The sequence below is a fragment of the Micromys minutus genome (assembly GCF_963924665.1).
Source record: "Micromys minutus genome assembly, chromosome: 15".
Taxonomy (NCBI): domain Eukaryota; kingdom Metazoa; phylum Chordata; class Mammalia; order Rodentia; family Muridae; genus Micromys; species Micromys minutus.
In genome coordinates this window covers 58,205,882-58,226,977 of record NC_137984.1, presented here as the reverse complement: position 1 = coordinate 58,226,977, position 21,096 = coordinate 58,205,882, and the positions used below count along the sequence as shown (strand labels likewise).

At 37.3% G+C, this 21,096-nt stretch overlaps 1 protein-coding gene across 16 annotated transcripts in view; it reads right to left on the bottom strand.

Annotated features, from left to right (window-relative positions):
• MBNL1 (muscleblind like splicing regulator 1) overlaps nucleotides 1-21,096 on the bottom strand; it is a 146,507-nt gene that overhangs the window by 11,797 nt on the left and 113,614 nt on the right. For 10 of the 16 annotated variants that reach the window (XM_080929417.1, XM_080929414.1, XM_080929415.1 and 7 more), the window contains 4 exons: nucleotides 15,773-15,973; nucleotides 4,562-4,819; nucleotides 3,402-3,455; nucleotides 2,388-2,541 (listed from right to left, as the gene is read on the bottom strand). In XM_080929417.1, the coding sequence (XP_080785543.1) occupies nucleotides 2,388-2,541; nucleotides 3,402-3,455; nucleotides 4,562-4,819; nucleotides 15,773-15,973 (667 nt within the window). The remainder of the gene's footprint in view (nucleotides 1-2,387; nucleotides 2,542-3,401; nucleotides 3,456-4,561; nucleotides 4,820-15,772; nucleotides 15,974-21,096) is intronic. The other 6 variants (XM_080929419.1, XM_080929409.1, XM_080929411.1 and 3 more) reach the window with 2 other exon arrangements.

The window sequence follows — 21,096 nt, the reverse complement described above, 5'->3', positions numbered from 1 at the left end:
GCCCCTAGTTTATACATAGTCTGTGTTAATGATAAGCTTAATTCTGAAGAGTAAATGTAAAACAAAGAGCTGTGTAGCTAAAAACCGATCAAACAAATAAAAAAGCCCCACTGGACTTAATAAAATAGTTATACCTATATTTTAAAATATAAAATATTTTAAAGACATAAAAGAAGTGAGGAGTTTGGTGTTTGTAAGGGCTGTTTTCTGAAATTCCTTTTAATGTAGTTATATAACAGGCTCATAGCTATTGAGAAACAAGCCTAGTTTTCTTAAAGTTTTGCTAAAAATCTCAAGAGTCATGTAATTTAGTGACAAATTGCTGCACTTCACTAGACCTCATATTTCGCAGTGGGAACATGAGAAACCTGGACAATGAAGCCAAACTCTGGGTTTGAGAAAAAAAGAGAGAGAAAAGGGAAGACATCTAAAAGGTGTTTGGCAAGCACAGCCCGGAGGCAAATGTGGCTCTTTGGAATGAATGTGGAAATAAAGGACTGCTCTGGGGCCAGAGAGCATGTGTGCTCTATCTGGTTCTGATGCCCTCAGGTGGTTGGGAGTTGGGCATCTCTAGTGTGACAACATCCCACAGGGCATGTAATCACATATAATGAGTGAGTAAAATGCAAGCCAGACACAAAGAGAAGGAGAAAAGGATGTATGTTTAATTCTTTTCTTAAATTACATATGTAGGGGTTTTTGTTTTGCTTTTGTTTTTTTTCTTTTAGCTAGATGTTTAGCTTGACTCTAATCCCTGACTCTTTGTCAACAACCTAGTTCCTATACATGTGGTCACCTGTTCTATGGAGTCAACAAATTGTTCATTTCCATGAAATAGTGTCACATGTCTACAGTTACTACTGAAGCAACAGACTTCAGAGCCCAAAGAGTCTCAGCTGTGAAAAATACAGTGTATCTTTTAAACTGTATTGTAATAGAATATTTCACTTATATGTAATTCTGTAATATATGTATATAAAATAAACTAGATTTGGGAAGTGAGCCTATGTTGTCCAAGATACTACATGTGATTATATTTGAATCCCTGGTAAGACTGACTTCCTTTAGTTCTAGAGGGATTTTTAAAAAGATAAAATTGTTAATATTTTCAACCCAAAGAATTTGTAAATAAATATACAAATGCCCCCCAAACCTGAACAAAAATCACTAGACATAGCAATTTTGTGCTGTGTTTGTCTGTGCTACCGTAGGAATCAGCAACCCAAGCATTCCTATCCACACACAACAGGATGGCCTTGGGTACCCCATCAGGTAGTCTGAACTCAAGAATACACCTATCACCTCATCCTGGAATATTTAAATAAAATATTTCAGCTAGCTGATGTATGTGAGGTAGCTGATTTTATGTGTACATGGCCAGTTTTCAGAAATGAACTATACAGAAAGTTTTTTCCCAGTAACATCTAATATGAGCATTATGCATTAATTTGCTAATAGGTCTAAAATGAACTATCTCATTCTATAGTGTTACAGAATTGAGTGATACACTCTAAGCATGGTCACCATAGCCCAATGTGCTAGATTCTTTTTATCATATATGTATATGTATGTATGTATATATATATATATATATATATATATATATATATATATATATATATAAAATAAAAAAGAAAAAAGAGTTTTGGTAATTTACTTCAAAACATAAGGTAAAAAAGTTTCAAGACTTATGAAATAAATTAAGATTACTTAAATAGTAAATTTCTAACCAAGTGAGCTATTAGGATTTCATCCTTAGATTTCTGAGCAGAATAGTATGTGTATGTGAACAAACTAAATTAACGGAAATCATAGCTGCATGACTCAGCACTAAACAGGAATACCAGAGGATGACTAAGCAATAAATGCAACACCAAGGGAACTTAGGGCTACTTCTAGTCCAGCACAGGAATAAGAATAATTTTAGCCATGCATAATAATTTATAAAGAGCACATTTTAAGAGCTCTAGAATAAATAAATTTTAACTATATACTTTGCAAACTAAAGGTTGAAAATGTCAAAATTGAGTCATTTCATAAAATTGTGAAATCTTGAAGGCAAAGGGGTCTTACAGCAGGAGAGCATCATAACACAGCTTGACAAACATACAGCAGTGTTGAGAAAAGAGAAAAAAAGAGAACATTTCAATTCCAAATAGCATAAACACCAAAAATATATAAAGCATGTCTGTCTCAGTATGCTTAGATTTTCATTTTTAACAGAAAGCCATGTAAGAAAACTGAATGTGTCTTCCCAGTTGACGACCTTACCACGCACCCTCTCTATGGCTAACACCTAACTTGCGCTGCAGGTGTTTGCCTGCTTCAACAGTAGAACCCCATGTAGATCATAACAGATGCATTCAAGAGCCAACCCTCGCCCTTACCTGGTGGGAGAAATGCTGTATGCTGCTGTAACTGCATGTTGGCTAGAGCCTGTTGGTATTGGAAAATACCAGTGTTAAAGACTGCGGTGGCACCGTTGGTTTTTTCAAGAGCAGGCCTCTTTGGCAATGGGGGAAGTACAGCTTGAGGAATTCCCTGTTTAGTGAATAGTATAAAAACAAATACCAGTAAAAAGAGAAAAAGAAAAAAAAAATCAGTTGTAGGATAGAACTGTTAGGGAGCATGAGCAAGCAAGCAGCAGAACACTTAACTACCCAGGGGAAAAATCCAGTTGACAAATTAATTAAAGAAATTAAGCAAGTTAAAAGCTTTAAAGGAAGCATTATTTTGCCCACAACAAAAGCCCATGAGAGCACATGTTATAATGAGTAAGGTGTTTTATGTCCCATAATGCTTCAGGCTTTCTGTGAGAAGCCATCTATTTGGGAAAGAAGGAAAGCTGCAGTGTGAGCCCCATGAGGACAGCCAAGTAGAAGCACTGTTAATAGTTAACCGTGACTGGCTGGGTCCTGCCAGCTCTGCCCTCCCCAGTCTGCTGACACATGCAAATGTCCCAGAGCATGCAAACTCTTCTTAAATACTGCACTATATATGTTAAAAAGGAAAGAATCCTATCGCTAAAGCCATGCTAACCACACAGGTACATGAATATAGTGAGAATCACACTTTATTTTCCCCTGAGTATTTGATTATAAAGTTTTTACAATGTAGTTAAACTGAATGTGGGCTGCTGGGATTCCAGTCTTTCATTGTTTTATATCCAGCTGTGTACACATTTTAGATCTTTCTGCTCATTTTTCAGGAAACCACACTCAGTTTTTTCATTGTATTTAACCACTTTAAACAGGAAAAGGATTATATATATTTAATTGGTTAAAAACAACAACAACAACAACAAAAAACCAAAACCAAAACTAAAACCAAAACCAAAACCAAAAAAATCTGTATCTACAATAAAGCTACATGCCGAGCTAAAAGGTGAAAGGTCATAGTACCAGGTCAAAGGTTGCCTCGAGGGGTCGCTTCAGTGATTTGACAGCCGACTGAGTCTTAATTAGCAGGCAGCGAGCACATGATGGCAATGGGCCAGTGGGGTTCAAGCGCATTAACATAAACAGCAAGCAGAGGTGCATCATGGGGGCAGCAGTGCATTTTGGGTAGGTGAGAAAAAAACAAATAAAAAAAACAAATCATCGGAATGCCATATACAACAAATAACAAGACTAAGCATGCACAATAAAGGCACTATTGAGTTGTTATTGGAGGATAATTCCTCTTTGTAGTTAATTTCAAACAACACTCTAAAGAAAAAAAAAGGGGAGGGGGAGTGGTGAAAGAAAAAGAAAAGGAGTCTGCCTTCTGTATTTTTGCTCAAGTATCCATAAACAAACACAGAAAAGACCTCTCTCATGACCATTTTACTGTGTCATGACAAAGACCTTTGTATGAATATTTAAAGAATAAGCTATATATTTATATAAAAAAGAACAGCAACAGAACAGCTAAGCCAAGAAGAAATGGACTCCTTAAACTCAGCTACAGAGCACATGGAAGGTTATCACAAGAAAGTCACTTGGTATCTATGCTGCTTTCTCTGCCCTGCATGATGGTTTCATCAAGATTTGGCACTTTAATAATCATGTTTCTGCCACAGTAGGACTTCACACTAGCTAGAGAGTAGACCCTTAAGATGTTAGAGGTAATTTAGAAAACAATTTTGTTGAAGCTATTCTTCTAGATAGTTTCAGATTGCATTATTAAAAGCAAGATAAATGTGAAGAAGAGCCTTGATGTGGGGAAGAACACTCTCAAGGAGAACAATGGCCAACTTGATGGTATACAGAAATCAGACTGGAAAAGGCAGTGTTGTTAAATCACAAAGGGAAAACGTAGTTCCTAATGAAGCAGGAATTTCAGAAACCCGACATCCAGAATGAGAAAGTCTTCAGGCTTAGGCTAAGAGGAGAAGCAAACTGAACCATTTGAGGAGTTACCCTCACTTCTCAATGGTCGCTTCTTTATATATTGTGTGGGATACCTGAACAAACATATCTTCAGCAAAACGTAGAGGTTAATAGATGAACAGCTTGCAGTGGAGAAATTGTTTACTATCTTTTCTGACTGCTGACAGGAGGGCATTGCTGTCTCCACTCACCATGGCAGCTGCAGTAGCTGCAGCCTGTGCTGCTGCAGCCTGGTTGACCTGATATTGGGCAGCCTTGATCTTGGCTTGCAAGTGTGCAGGAGGGTGGAAATATTTGCACTTTTCCCGAGAGCATCTCCCCTTGATGTAATCCATGCATACAGTGACTGTGTTGTCATTGGTATCAATCATTGTGCTGTCAGCAGGATGAGCAAACCGACAGTCGTTTTCTCCTCGGTTGCAATTGCCACGCTGGTACTCTCGACACACCTATGAGGTCATGAAACGCAGGGGATTCAGTCAACGTGAGCAAGTGGGTTCTTTCTGAGAATAGAAATCTAACTATCCAAACTGGTAACCAAGGGTGTACATGGAGGGCAAGGGCAAGCTAGAGCAATGCAGCGGCACAATTCAGCAGTGCTTAGTGTTTGAATATTAGCACCTTTCCAGTGGAATGTCCTTGAGAAAAAAAAATATGATCATGAAAAATGGAAAGCATAGAATGAAACAACTACCCAGTACTGTGTTGATTTACTTATTAATTAGAGAGAAAAACCTAGACTTTATAGTGCGGGGAGCCAGCAGCTACCATTGTTACCAAGTAAACACACACAGAATGACACACAGGGACACCATTCTGTTGATGTGATCCAAAATGAACACACCACATCATGGTATCTTTATAACTCCCTACTGTTAAAACTAAGAAATATCAGTCAAACGGAATAGGAAGCATTTTATAAAATAATCAAACATTCTTTCAAAGTGCCACGGCCATTACAATTAGAAAGATTAAGTCATTGTCATGGACTGGAAATCATGGAGCCAGAGGGAAGCTGGCAGGACAGCTGCTTACTTCTGCTGAAGGAGCCTGTGAGATACCACACCATCTGGCACCCTGAGCTCGTTCCTGAAACCACACAGTTAGAGGACAGAACCTATTTCTATAAACCATCCTTTGATCTCAACATACACTCTTGGCATACATGCATGTATGTGACCAAACACATGGGCAAATGAAGAATAAATATAATAAAAATTTAAATTAAATCTGATTCAGGTATACAGATTATTTAATTTATAGTAAATGAAAGTTAAATTTTTGGATTTTTAAGTGGTACTAAAGTAATTTAAGATTAATAGTTTAGTGAATGTCAGACAAGAACTTTCAGTTATATACTTGTAACTTTTTTTATAAAACAAAATAGTTGCAAGTAAAAAACAAAACCTTCTACCTTGAGATCATTTCTAACCAAAATGTTTCTAGAAGTCACTTTTGGGCTATATAAATTCCCTTGGCAACTGCAGAAAGTGAATGGAGAAAGACACTCATTTGTGTTACTGTGATCTTGCCTTAGATTTGTTAATTTCACTGTGGGGATCCCTGGGAAGAGGTAAAATGGATTCTTTCTCATTCATTTGCTCTTTTTTTGTATTGAAGTTTTAAGTCTCCCCATTTGGGAGTTAGATCTTTTGACCACCAGAGGGCGATGTAAAACACTGAATGAACTTAATAAGGTTAATCTAGCTTCAAACCTCAAATTTTTACAACACATACTTCAAAGACAGTTTTTATACTTCATGGATGCCCTCCCCCAGAAAAGAAATCCAAACGCTGTACACTTTGTTTCTTAGTTAGCAAGAATAAGATGCTATGATTTTTAAAAGTACTAATAAAACGACCACATTTAAACCTAACCCCTACTATATTATTGATAACCTATTATTGTAGAAAGTGGTTCATATTAAAAACTTGGGTTTGACTACAAATTAAAAAGAATGTTGTAAATAAATACTGGAAAACATACCTAAAAACCTGCACTCTACAGCACAGCAAAAGCCCAACTCAGCTATGGCCATTACTTCGTTTATTCAATTTTTAAGTATACTGAATAACTAAAAATACAAATGATACAGAAAGTTACAAAACACTGTTTTTACTAATATATTCACCTTCTTGTACAGAACAAATAAAACTTATGGGTAACAAAGAGTTCAAAATTCAGAAAACAAAAGAAGCAAGCTGTATTTCAGAGCAACCCCTGTTCTAGCTGAGTACCAAAGGAAGGTATGGGAGACTTTCAAACACAGGTTCCAGGAGCTTGTTCCAAACTATGGCCTAATCACTGGGGCCTGGAATGGAGAAGTCCTGAACAGAAACACATTACAATGCAGTGAGTGTATGCTTCCATAAAATGCATCTTGTGTTAAATCTATGACATGCTGTAAGCAGATAGACCTTTCTGCCAATAGGACATCATGACTTCATCTAACACAAAGCTCAGGCAGGTCCAGCTGTGCTCTCTCTAGTCAGTTCTCAATGATGCTCTCTCCTAAGTCTGATGAGGAGTAACAGTGAGCTGAAGGCAGACGATGGAACACTATGTGTCCCTCTATCCACACTGGAGGGAAGACCTATCTATGGCCTAAAGACAGTGCATTTGTGAGTTGTTTGTTTCTATAGCTTAAGGACTGGTTGAATACAATTTACACGTCACTATTTTGTAGAACACACACAGGGGGTGTTGTACAAATAGTTCATCAGAGCTGGTAACTAGGAATCCACCCAGAGTACACTGGGAAATCAGCCTCCCCTGAGACTTTATAGTCCACTGGCCATTTTTGCTGCAGTTTTAGATTTTAGGAATAAGTTTAGGAAAACAGTATAGGAGAAAGTGACGCTGCAGGGAAAGAATGGCAGATACCAGATGGACTCTGGAATGATGGAGACTGAGTGAAGGCAACTTTAAATAACAGTTTCTTCTAACAGTCAGCACCAGTAGAATGGGCTCTATTTTGCTGACTGCTAAATATAGACTTGGTCTGTTTCATTTTCTGAGGAAACTTTATTCTGGGTTTACTAACCTCATTAAGACAAGACAAAACTTTTTAATGTAGTTTACATTGGGAAATTAAAGTTTTTAAAATTTCAACAAATTTACCAGCAAATAGACGAAATAAAAAAAATAAACCCAAGCAATATTCTCTACTTAACTTTTCTGCACTTTTCTGTTTGCTGGAGGTCAGGGATGGTGATTCCCACAGAAGTTTTCTTGTTTTTGACAATAGATTTCATTATCCTAGGTATTTGTTATTCCAGATGAATTTGCAAATTGCTCTTCCCAACTCTATGAAGAATTGAGTTGAAATTTTGATGGGGATTGCATTGAATCTGTAGATTGCTTTTGGTAAGATGGCCATTTTTACAATGTTGATCCTTCCAATCCATGAGCATGGCAGAGCTTTCCAGTTTCTGAGATCTTCCTTGATTTTCTTCTTCAGAGATTTGAAGTTCTTGTCATACAGGTCCTTCACTTGCTTAGTTAGAGTCACACCAAGATATTTCATATTGTTTGTGACTATTGTGAAGGGTATCTTTCCCCTAATTTCTTTCTCAGCATGTTTATTCTTTGAGTAGAGGAAGGTTGTTTATCAGCTGTAAAAGTTCTCTGGTGGAATTTTTGGGGTCAGTTTAAGTATACTATCATATCATCTGCAAATAGTGATATTTTGACTTCTTCCTTTCCAATTTGTATCCCTTTGATTTCCTTTTGCTGCCTAATTGCTCTGGCCAGGACTTTCAGTACTATATTGAACAGGTAGGGTGAGAGTGGGGAGCCTTGCCTAGTCCCTGATTTTAGTGGGATTGCTTCAAGTTTCTAACTGTTTAGTTTGATATTGGCTATTGGTTTGCTGTATATTGCTTTTACTATATTTAGGTATGGGCCTTGGACTCTTGATTTTGCCAAGACTTTTAACAGGAAGGTGTTGAATTTTGTCAAATGCTTTCTCAGCATCTAATGAGATGATCATGTGGGTTTTTTTCTTTGAGTTTGTTTATATGGGGGATTATGTTAATGGATTTCCATATATTGAACTATCCCTGCATCCCAGGGATGGAGCCTACTTGATCATGGTGAATGATCATTTGTATGTGTTCTTGGATTCAGTCTATAAGAATTTTATTGAGTATTTTTGCATCAATGTTCATGAGGGAGATTGGTCTGAAGTTCTCTTTCCTTGTAGGGTCTTTGTGTGGTTTAGGAACGAGAGTAATTGTGGCTTCGAAGAATGAGTTGGGTAGTGTTCCCTCTGTCTCTATTTTGTGGAATAGTTTGGAGAGTATTGGTATTAAGTCTTCTATGAAAGTCTGATAGAATTCTGCACTGAACCCATCTGGTCCTGGGCTTTTTTGGTTTGATGGCTTTTGATGACTGCTTCTATTTCTTTATGTCTTATGGAACTGTTTAGATAGTTTATCTGATCCTAGCTTAACTTTGGTACTTAGTATCTGTTTAGAAATTTGTCCATTTCTTCCAGATTTTCCAGTTTTGTTGAGTATAGGCTTTTCTAGTAGAATCTGATAATGACTTGAATTTCCTCAGTTTCAGTTGTTATGTCTCCCCTTTCATTTCTGATTTTGTTGATTTGGATACTCTCTCTTTGCCCTCTAGTTAGTCTGGTTTATCAATCTTGTTGATTTTCTCAAAGAACCAGCTCCTAGTTTTTTTTTTTTTTTTTTTTTGTTTGTTTGATTATTTCCTGCTGTCTGTCTACTTCTCCTGAGTGTATCTGCTTCTTTTTATTCTAGAGTTTTCAGCTGTGATGTCAAGCTGCTAGTGTATGCTCTCTCCAGTTTCTTTTTGGAGGCACTCAGAGCTATGATATCTCATTGTATCCCACAGGTTTGGGTATGTTGTGCTTCCATTTTCATTAAATTCTACAAAATGCTTAATTTCGTTCTTTATTTGTTCCTTGACCATGCTATTGTTATTGTTAAGTAGCGCACTGTTCAGCTTCCATGTGTATGTCTTTGTTGTTATTAAAATTCAGCCTTAGTCTATGGAGATATGATAGGATACATGGGAGTATTTCAATCTTCTCATATATATTGTGGCTTGTTTTATGACCAACTTTGTAGAAGGTGCAGTGAGCTGCTGAGAAGAAGGTATATTCTTTTGTTTTAGGATGAAATGTTCTGTAGGTGTCTGTTAATTCCAATTGGTTTATAACCTCTGCTAGTTTCACACTGTCTCTCTTCAGTTTCTGCCTCCATGATCTGTCCATTAATGAGAGTGGGGTGTTGAAACCTCCCACTATTATTGTGTGTGGTGCAATATACGCTTTGAGCTTTAGTAGAGTTTCTCTTATGAATGTGGATGCTCTTGTATTGAGAGCATAGATTTTCAGGATTGAGGATTCATCTTGATAGATTTTTCCTGTGATGAGTAAAAAGTGTCCTTCCTCATCTTTTTTTTTTTTTTTTTTTTTTTTTTTTTTTTTTTTGGATAACTTTTGGTTAAAAATCTATTTTATTTGATATTAGAATTGCTACTCCAGCTTGTTTCTATGGACAATTTGCTTGGAAGTATTTTTCTCAGCCTTCTTCTGTGAGGTAGTGTCTGACTTTGTCTCTGAGATGAGTTTCCTGTATGCAGCAAAATGCTGGATCCTGTTTATGTATCCAGTCTGATAGTCTATGTCTCTTTATTGGGGAATTGAGTCCATTGATATTAAGAGATATTGAGGAATAGTGATTCTTCTTTCCTGTTATTTTTGTTGTCAGAGGTAGAATTATGTGTGTGTGCCTTTTTTCTCTTGCATAATTATTTTCTAGCTTTTCCTAGGATGTAATTTCCCTCCTTGTATTAGGTTTTCCATCTATTATCCTTTGTAGTGCTAGATTTGTGGTCAGATATTATGTAAATTTGATTTTGTCCTAGAATATCTTCATCTCTCCTCCTATGGTAAGTGAGAGTTTTGCTGGCTATAGTAACCTGGGCTGGCATTTGTGTTCTCTTAGAGTTTGTATGGTGTCTGTCCAGGATCTTCTAGCTTTTATAGTCTCTGTTGAGAAGTATGGTGTTATTCTGATTGGTCTGCCTCTATATGTTCCATGTCCTTTTCCCCTTACTACTTATAGTATTCTTTCTTTATTTTGAACATTTGGTGTTTTGACTATTATGTGTAAGGAAGAATTTCTTTTCTGGTCCAATCTATTTGGAGTTCTGTAGGCTTCTTGTATGTTCACAGTCATCTCATTCTTAAGGGTAAGGATGTTTTCTACTATGATTTTGTTGAACATATTTACTTTGCCTTTTACCTGATATTTTTCACCCTCTTCTACACCTATTATCCTTTGTTCTTCTCATTGTGTCCTAGATCTCCTGGATATTTTGGGTTAGGAGCTTTTTGCATCTTCTGTTTTCTTTCTTTCTTTCTTTCTTTTTTTTTTTTCCTATTTTTTCTATGTTGTGTTTGGCCCCTGAGATTCTCTCTTCCATCTCTTGTAGTCTGTTGCTGATGCTTGTATTTATGACTCCTGATTTCTTTCTTAGGTGTTCTATTTCCAGGGTTGTTGCTTTTTGTGATTTCTTTTTGTATCTATTTCCATTTTCAATTTCTTCACCTTCTTGTTTGTGTTTTCCTGTAGTTCTTTGAGTGATTCTCCTGGTTCTCCTGTTTAAGGGAGTTATTCATGCACTTCTCAAAGATCTCCATCATCATGATATATGATTTTAAGTCTAATTCTTGTTTTTCTCAAGTTTGGGAAATCCAGGACTTGTTGTGGTAGAAGAGCTGGGTTCTGATATTGCCAAGTTGTCTTGGTCTCACTGCTTAGTTTCTTGAAATTTCCTCTTGCCATCTTGTTGTCAGTGAGTGTAGGTGATTTTTGTTTCTGACTGGTGCTTGTCTCTCCTGTGGGTCTGAAGGTCCATGGGATCAGAAGGGAGATTGCTCCTGGGTGTTCGGCTCTTGTGAGGCTGTTTTGGGAGCTCAGCCCTGTGCCCACAGGTCCTGAGTCCTAATGGCCAAGACCCAGCTCTTTCTCTAGGCCAAAAAAGACCCTTTTCCAGAGAGCACCAGCTCCTTGCGTTCCCAGAATCATGGCATTCCTTCTCAGGAGTGCAGGCAGGTCTGTGCTTCAGGCTCAGACTTGGTCCAGGTGGAAAAGTGCCTGTGCAGCTGATCTGGGAGCTAAGCTTCCTACGGGATGATTCTTAGTCCTGGTGTTGGAGACTGGGCCCTCACTGTGGGCCACAAAGGACCCTTTTCCAGAGAGCACCATGCTCCCTGTGCCAGGAGAACTCTCGGTATGATCTTCTGGGATCTGTGCCTTAAACTCACCCTTGGACCAGGTGGAAAAGCACCTGTGCTTAGCCTTCCGCAGGCAGATACCGAGCCCTCTCTGTGGGCCAGAAAACTAAATACGATATTTAACCACATGTCTTGAAAAGTTAACTATGAGTGTGTAGGAATAAACAAGAAAAGAAGTGTTAAGTATAGTTCAGGTTTTCTGTCACTCTAGGAAAGTGTATAAATCCAAAAGAAGAAAAGCACAGGCACAGCATTAAAGTCATCAACATGTTAAAGTCTATAGCTCTCTATATATTTTATTACTCTTTCAAAATAACTTTAAAGAGAATTTTAAACATTAATTTAAATGAAAAAGTTAGTGAAATAGTAGGAAATAAGTAGTTAAGCCAAAGTTAGTAATTACCTTATATTAAAATAAGTAGCAAGTTAAAAACCTTTTGGACAAACTTAAATTAATTATAAAAATTGATAACTGACAGCAAAATATTAGATATTTAAAAGATGCATGAGTATACTTTGAAGAGATATTATATAGCTTTTCTATAATCTAAAAATTGTATACTTTTAAAACTTCTTTAAATTTTTAATGATATCAATGTATTAGACAAGTAGTAGCAATGTATCCTCTACAGAAATACAACTGAAAGGAAATGATCAATAAGTTTTTCCTCTTTAAAGCATTTATTAGATCCCAGGAATCACACACACACAAGCACACGTACCCCCTGCCCAAGAAAAAGAGTTGCTGCTCTTTTAATCTGTAGTGAATATCAAGTTTTTGATTTTGAATTAACTGACTTGTGTGGGGTTTTGTACATAAATGTAGTGCCCACAGAGGCCGTAAAAGGGTACCAGAGCCCCTCAGACTTTTATTTGCAGGCAGCTGTGAGCTATCACACAAGGGTGCTGGGACGAGAAACCTAATCCTCTGGAAGAACAGTAAAAAAGCTTAACTAGAGAACCATTAATAGTTGGGGGCAAGCTTTTGTTTTAATATAATACTAAATTAATTAAACTCACTAAACTACCAATCTAGATATTCTTGTTTCTTCTATTTGGCTTTCAAATGCTACTCTTAGTGCAAGTCACAGGAATTATACTAAATTTTGCCTGTACGTAAAAAATTAGCAGACACTTGTGTTTCAGTAAAGTAAAAACTTGTATTATAATTACTTTAAAAAATAATGCTTTCACACAACAAGAGTTGTTTATTTTAAAAGAAGCCCCACTCCAAAACAGGAGGAAGCAAGAAGTGATCCCACTAAACTACTACCCTAAGTGATCCTCATCCCAACAAAGTCTGTCCTGCTCATGCCAAAAGTACAATCAAGATGACTCGTATTGTAACGGGAATGATTAAGACCCAAACATGTCCTCAGATGGAATGTTAACAAATGTTTAAACTGTTTCTATAGATTGTCATGACTTATGTCATGATCTTATCCTAAAATATCAGTGCAGGAATGCATCTTTCTGTGATGGGTTGATGGGTTGACATTTATAGTTAAAGGGTAGCAGTTATGAGTTTTGTTTATTCTCATGAGGGCCATTTTTGTCCTTAGTAATAGATAAGTAAAAGACATTATGGATATTTACAATACCATTAACTTGAAAGACACGTAGTATAGTTCTCTACTAGATAATGTAGAATAAAGGTTTTCATGCATTTATTGTGCACCATGAAAAATGGCTGTCATTCTTTACAATAAGTCAATGATTTCTATTACTTCCAATGCTTTGTAATGAAACACAGGCATTATCTAAAGCTCAGCAATTTCTAATATTTGTATACACTGTAATAATTTCTTAAAATTCTCTTTTGAGCATTAAATAAATACTTGGATATTACAGAAAGGATCCCAAAATCACAAAAGAGAATTTTAGAAGCATCTCTTTAGTGACCAATTGAATAGATTGGCCTCGCTGATGACTAATAGATTGGTCTGACTTTAAGAGAAAATCAGTGTGAGCTTTATAGTAAAAAACATAGCAATCATCATATGAGTACCCAAGAAGGAGTGGATGAGCACACTGATGCAGAAACTGTGCATCTGTGATGTGCACTTTATATGCACATACTTCAAAAAATAAGTGTTTTCATACCTATTGCCTCTGCTGTTAAAAGTCAATGCATGATTTAAATGTTCTATGACATTAAATATAAATCAGGCAAATCCTCTAATTTTACATATAAGCTACATGAAGGTGAAGCTGGTCTGACCAACCAAGCTTATGTAGTATCTAACAAGCAATGTCTCCTGGGTTCCTGTTTTCCAACTTGAAATCTTTGTATCCCTATTTGTATGGTCAGTGTTAGATCCTCTAAGTGATTATATACAAATCCAAAGCCTCAAAAATCTCCTTATTGTGTGCTAAGTTGTAGAAATGGAGGAAAATATGTAACAAGAACACAAGGCCAAAATTCTAGCTGATGTAGACCAATTTCACCACAGAAGAAAATGAAAATTCAATTTAAGATAGAATGCGGCTTTAATATCTAAATAAACAGAGTGTCAACTTTGAGAAATGAATAGTGGGCACTCTCTCCATGTCTTTCACCCTTCAGTGCTCCAAGCAGTACCAGAGTTATGTGTGTGTGTGTGTGTGTGTGTGTGTGTGTGTGTGTGTAAGCTCTGGAATCACATTGCAGAGCACAAAGAAGCACATACAATCTTCCCATTTCAGTCCCCAACTGTGACTGTGACAATGACTCAGATCCTGTCAACAGAAACAAGGGCATGCCCACTGCTATCAGGAACGCACAGAACACAGGAGAAACTGTTCTAGCAGAAGCAAAGGCAAATGACAAAACACACAAACACAAAATCACAAAATACAACTATTAAAAAAACTACCAAAAATTTCAAGGGAATAAACAGTTTTGAGCATGTAGTTCAGCTTTTAAGTCCATTTCTTAATGTTTTGAATATTATTACCTATTAATAATTAATATGTTGACATTAATTTGAGTCCCATTAGTCAATTAACAGTCGTGTATTAAGAATCCTAAATTTTCTTTTGGAAGATCAGGGGAAGAAAACTGTTTTAAATGCTGTCCTATTTCATTTGCAGACAGTGTTTGTTAGAGAATTACTATACTTGCGGAATGAGAAGCCAAGCAGCAGAAGGCATCTCTACAGCTCTGCTCTGACACATGGTAACGATGCCAGCAACTTCCCCATCAGGTGTTCTAAGGAGATGTGGCGGCTATACCTGGTACATCCTGACAGAAAGCTGCAGTGATATCCTTTCTAATACTTTCAGTACTGATTAATGAATAAATAAGATATTCTTTTATATTTCTCATAACCTGGAAAGTTATTAGACTCAGTACCCTTCAAGTACACCGTATTTTGCTTTATCCATATTTAGTACACACAGACCATCTCAGCCCAGAGCCCATCCTAAGCATACAGACAGGAGAGGCAATTCAGTGTAGATTTTTAATTAATAGGCTGTTTTTTCTACAGAAACTTTATCAAACCTGCTAATTCCCGCCATGCTAAAATTCTGAACAATCATTACAAACTAGAATCATAGCTCTAATTTCCCTTTGAGTCAGCAACAGTAAAGCATGAGCATCTGGCTCACCCTCTAGTGCAAGACCATAGACAATCAAGTGACAGCCTACTGAAAAGCACTTTTATCAGGGCTCATTTCCTAAAACTGCCTGTCAGTGGAAGTACTTCAGACCTCATGATATCATCAGAGAGGTCTGGAGTATTTCGTCCACAGCAGCCACTGCGTCCCATATTTATGAGATGCTCTGGACGGCAATCGGTTGTTCCCTACAATAAACATTCAAGAAGTAACTGTTTTGTGCCAAATGCTTTTTCTATTCTTTTATATGTGAGAATTAGCACCATGAGCAAGATTTTAAAGATACTAAGACAATGTGAGGTAAGTCATCAGTTTCATTCCAGTTTCAAGCCCTCATCTAAACATGGATACTGTCGGTTTTTGGTTTTTGTAACTGTTATATTAACTAAAACAGTGTACCTACATCCTAACAAAATAGTACAAGTATTGAAACAAGTCATGTTCTTTCAGTTTTCAAAGACATCTGGGTCATAAAACCTTGAAGAATTGTAATGGAAACTATGAAGGTCCATCTCTTTATCCTACCTCCAGTCTGTCTGTCCGCATTAATTTCTGTGCAGCAGCTGCAGCAGCTGCTGGCACTGGAACTCCAGGATTCCCTGTGACCAACATTGGTGCCGTCGGCAGGATCTCTGCAGGAACCAGGCTTGGGGAAACAGGCCCCAGGTAGGGATTAAAGGCTGCTGATGCGTTGGTGGCTAAGCTTGGTGCAACTGAAAACATGGGCTGGAAATTAAAACAAAAGCACAATTTAATGGCAAGTCTCAATTCCAAATTGATAATCTACTTATAAAACTATCATTTATTCTTCATCTATCATTCATTCTTCCTTCCTTTATTTTTATTTAATCCTGTCCTTAATTTTGTCTAAGAAGATTTTAGTATACAGACATTTGCTAGGTCACTGTTTTTCCCAAAATCTAGCAGGTGGATTATGCATTAACACATCCAGAAGGTTTTTGAAGCTTGTCATCTAAAATATTTGTGGTTTAATGTCTTAAATATCTCACTACAGACATGTTTCCACCTTTGTGACTCAATCCTAGAGATGTATCTGAGACACACACTGTATAACTGTTGTAGCAGATACACTGGAAATATCTGCTCTCAAATGTTAACAGGCTATAAGGGCCTATCTTCTGAGCAGACCCAAGGGATCCCTGAGTCCCTTGGCCAGCTCATTTACCAGATCTTGTGGTCTGTGAGAGGTGGTGATTACACTGTCTTTTGAGCACAGAAGAGATAGCATTTGGCCTAGTCACTTGATGTGAGTTTCTCAGAAGAAAGGCTCAGTGTTCTACAAGCCCATACCATGCTTGTGAGGCACTCAGCAATGGAAATTAACCTTCTTCAAAAGAGAAAGGTCTGGAATGTGAAGACTGATAGAACATTACCCAGGAAATGCCACAGAATTATTAAAAAAAAACACACACTAGGGTGGTGCTACTGCATTCAATGGAGAGAAGCTAGAGAACCTACTACATGTAAATGACACTCTTTAATATGAACGTGTAAGGTCTCAAAAGACTATGCCATGGTTGAACATGCAGTCCACATGACAGCTCTGTGTTGTATACACATTTTAAATAATGAGAAAATGAAAGACTATTTGATACATACATTGACTCACTGGGAAGAATTTATAACATTGCAGAGTTCACACTGATATATTCTAACTAAAATAACTAGTCCTCCAAGCATGTAGTTTTGAACACCATGCTTAGTTACTCTGACAGGTCGTCTAATAAAGTAGCCTAGAAAAAGTCTTCCACCTCCAAACTCCAAACCTATTCCAATGCCAAGACGCTGCCCTCAGGCGGTACAAATTTCCACGTGTCACACTAACAACCAGGACAACATGTAAAACCAGTGGTGTCTGTCTCAACAAAACTCCGAAGAGCAGCTAACTCCAGTCTTTCTCTCTGTGTGCTAGAGGCCAGAGCAGCACCATAACAAGGGCAGCACTCCATGGTGATCACACATAAAATTCAAATTCTGTTTAAGAATATTCTAGCCAAAGTTGTATTCTGCTGCATACAGGGTTTGGAATTCCAGACTCTTATAACTGTTATACATTAGCCGAATTCTAAAAGATTGAAAGCTAGTTAATATCCTTCCTTTTTGCATTCATTGCTGTAAATTAAAATGAGTTTCCAGAATGCCCATTTGGTACTTACTTTAGAAAACTACTGAAATGTTCATGTCACTATACACCACAGCAATTACTTAAGGCAAATGCATCCATAAATGCATTCAGGATGAAGAGACTGTTCTCTGACATGACATAATAATGACAGTATGTCAATAAAACTCAGACTTGGTAAATCTCATCAAATAAAATACAGTGAAAACCTACATACAAATACAATGTAGCTGTCACAAATTATGAGCACCTTGTGTTGGCAGCACTAGTTACTCAGAGTGGATCTTAATCCTTAGGAAAGCCTGTGACCATGACCTGCATTACCGGAGTTGACCTGCAGAGGGCTCATAAGATCTCAAACAGGAATGGATGCACTGGCATTTGAAGTAGCCCCCAGTTTCTCTGAAGTAGGGACAGGATAATGTGGTTGGCTTTCCTAAGGGCATTTTCTAGTTATTAATTCTGGGGCTGTTTATCACTTGTTTTAAATAAGGTATTCTGTGCACAGTACAGAATTATAAGGCATCAATAGAACTGAAGGTATTATTCAATCTCACATTACCGTCCTAGTTAACTACACAAACATGGTTATTACTAGTAATTCCTTATCCCTGGCATCCACACCGTGATAAATGCTTTACTTATGTTATATTTGATTCTCTACTACAAGGCTTTTGTTCTTTTGACCTCTTTGGGGGAAGTAGGGGGAAGTGTCCAGAGAGTAGAAGACATCTCTTACTTCCCACCACACAACACAATGCCTACTCTACAGCAGGCATTCAATGAAGGAGCTGCAAATTTGTCAGGGGATATCATTATGTTTACTTTCTAAATATGATGTTCACAAGCCTGTCATTATAAAAGAATGAATGAATGGAAGGCCAGGGACTGGGCACATTTGAGTCTGATTCAAGTCTGGTTTGAAGTCTGGTTCTCACATAATCACTGAGTGTGAATTAAAATTACCTAGAGAAGTTTGAAAATGTGATTTCCATTCCTCCTTGTCTGAATTCCCAAGAAAGGTATCTTGTTTTTAAAAGCTTCAGGCTTATTCCATTTCAATATATTTTAAGAAATAGGTTTCTTTCTTATTGCACATAAGGCTTGTAAGGAGACAAGTTTCTTAGTGGGTCTCTTTTTATGAATACTTATACGTTTCTGCCCATATTGACTGCATATCTAACTCCTAGATATGCTCCAGGAATCAGAACACTACCTCTTGATGTCTACAGTGGAACACACCACTGCCCCCTGTCTCATACAGCCCAACCTCATAGAATGTAGCCCTGATGCCAAAGCTATTCATGTTTCCGCTGTCTCTACTACCTGGCAACTGGAATTGTACCCACCTCTGCAATTACTACATAACATATATATTACAGGTTTGCTAGCTCTTTTTATTTTGCCAAGAAAGTAGCAAATACATTACATATTTTCTAGCACAGATATCTAGATGGTAAAGAGATTTAAATATATGTCTTTTTTTCCACCTCAGAACTTAGTTGTTACATAATAAATATTTAAAAGCTTCTTTTTTTCTGATTTTTATATTAATATTGCATATTGGTTATTGAAAAAAACATTTAAATAGTGAAGTTTCACTTAAGACCCTCTTAGCTTAAAGGGTTCAAATGAGCCCAGGTCTATTCTTACAGTTCAGGGACTGATCACAGACTGCCTGAAAATTCAGACTTATCGATGCATGGCAAAACAGTTGAAAAAGTCAATGTGCTGATGGAAAAATATTTTTCTAGAGACACTATAAAATTATCTGATCTTATTGTTATAAGGTAGATACTAAGACAATAAGCATGAAAATACTGGCAAATTCTAGGTGGTCTGGGAGTCTTACAAAGAATAACTTCAAAGCATTCTTCACCGATTGCCAAGAATATGAAAGATTGGCAAAGTCAAGGTGACAAGAGGAACAAAGCTGCTCTTGAACTAAATCTGAGAACTCTGACTCCCCATCTCTCTCTCTCTCTCTCTCTCTCTCTCTCTCTCTCTCTCTCTCTCTCTCTCTCTCTCTTTCTCTCTCTCTCTCATACACACACACACACACACACACACACACACACACACACACACACACACAGCCCAGATTCACCACACAGGTTATATGTCCTAAGGTGCTGGTAAGTACCTGAAGAGCAGCTGCTCCAAAAATTCTAAGTCACTGTCAACCCAGGTCCTAAGTAACCAAGAAAGGGCACACTAATGGAACTCCTGAGCTCATGCTGAGTTCTTGGTACCCACTGACTACACAGGTCTCTGTGTAATGCAGAGGGCTTGGAGGAGCAGGGTTTCTAAAGAACATTATCCTGGGAATTAAAGAAATACACCAGGAGCGTCCAGGTTGTCTTCCAGAAAATGAAGTTCAGGGTGAGTTAAAGTGTATGTAAATTTCTCATTACCATGATGTAGCAACATGAAAGACTTCAGAACGTTTTCTTTTATTTTGAAAACAAATCATTATAATTTCACTTATCCTCAAAGATCATATGATAAAAAGATAAAAAAGTTCACTTACATTTTTATTAGAAATTTTAATGCCAAGAAGTTAATGTAAAATTTATTTTTTAAACTTTCATGAGTTAGACATACAAGGAGATTACATTTCTTACATCTAATTTCTTTTTTTTTTTTACTAATGAGAATGATGCTTATATAATTACAAAGACTTTCTAGGCAATATATTTCATATTTTATCTCCATGTCGAAGATAAAAGAGCTTAAACAGTCAGCCAAAGACCCAAAGTAGTTAGATAGCCTGTTCACTGTATGTTTTTACCATGTGAGCTCTCCCTCTGGCCAGGCTGGATTAAACCAGCTTTGTAACCTAAGCCACATAGTTAACCTCTCTGAACCTCTGGGCCTTAATGCTCAACCTGACACAGCATTCTCTAGCTCACAGGAAAGCTGTGAGAATGGCATATACAGTCTTCTGAGTCCAACAGATGCCTCGAACTGCTACATTTGTCTCAAAACTGCTACTCTTTTCTAATTGGCATTCCACATGATAATCTAAAGAAAGCACAAGAGTCTCCTGTGAATTTCTGCATATTTATTGCTAACTTGGTTGCCCTCTGCAATCTTTGTCTGTCCTCATACTCTCTGATATGATCTGCTCACAGAAGCCACATTGACACTAGTCCTGCCTGGTCTGTGTCCATGCGGTTCCGTGTCCTCAAACAGGCCTGTGTATGTTCAGAGTCCTTCTCTAAGTTAAAAACCGGGCAGCTTACGGCTCACTTTTCTTTTCAACTGGCAGCTCAACCTGAAGTTCCAGAAAGCAGCTGGTTATGATCCCTGTGCAATCCTCATCAAACCCAGGCTGACTCAAAAGAGCATCAGAAAGTCTCAGGTGGAAATTTGAAGACAAATTTCCCAGATTAAAGCCTTCTCTGGAGTTATCACAGTAAAAAAATGCTTTTTCTTTGAAAAATTGAAGTGATTTCAATACTTATTACAAAATATCACCCCAAATAGAGACTTTTCAACTGTGGTTTCACAGTACCTTTGTAGATGGTAATTCCCATTGAACTGTAATGACGTGAGGAAAAAATAAGCATAGTGCTGTGCTCATAAAACAAAGTAACAGATAATTACTTTGTCTATGCAGGAAAAATTAACAGAAGTACCAGGAATCTATGTATGGATGGCTTCAGAGATCTATGATTTAGTGACTACATAAACACACATGTCA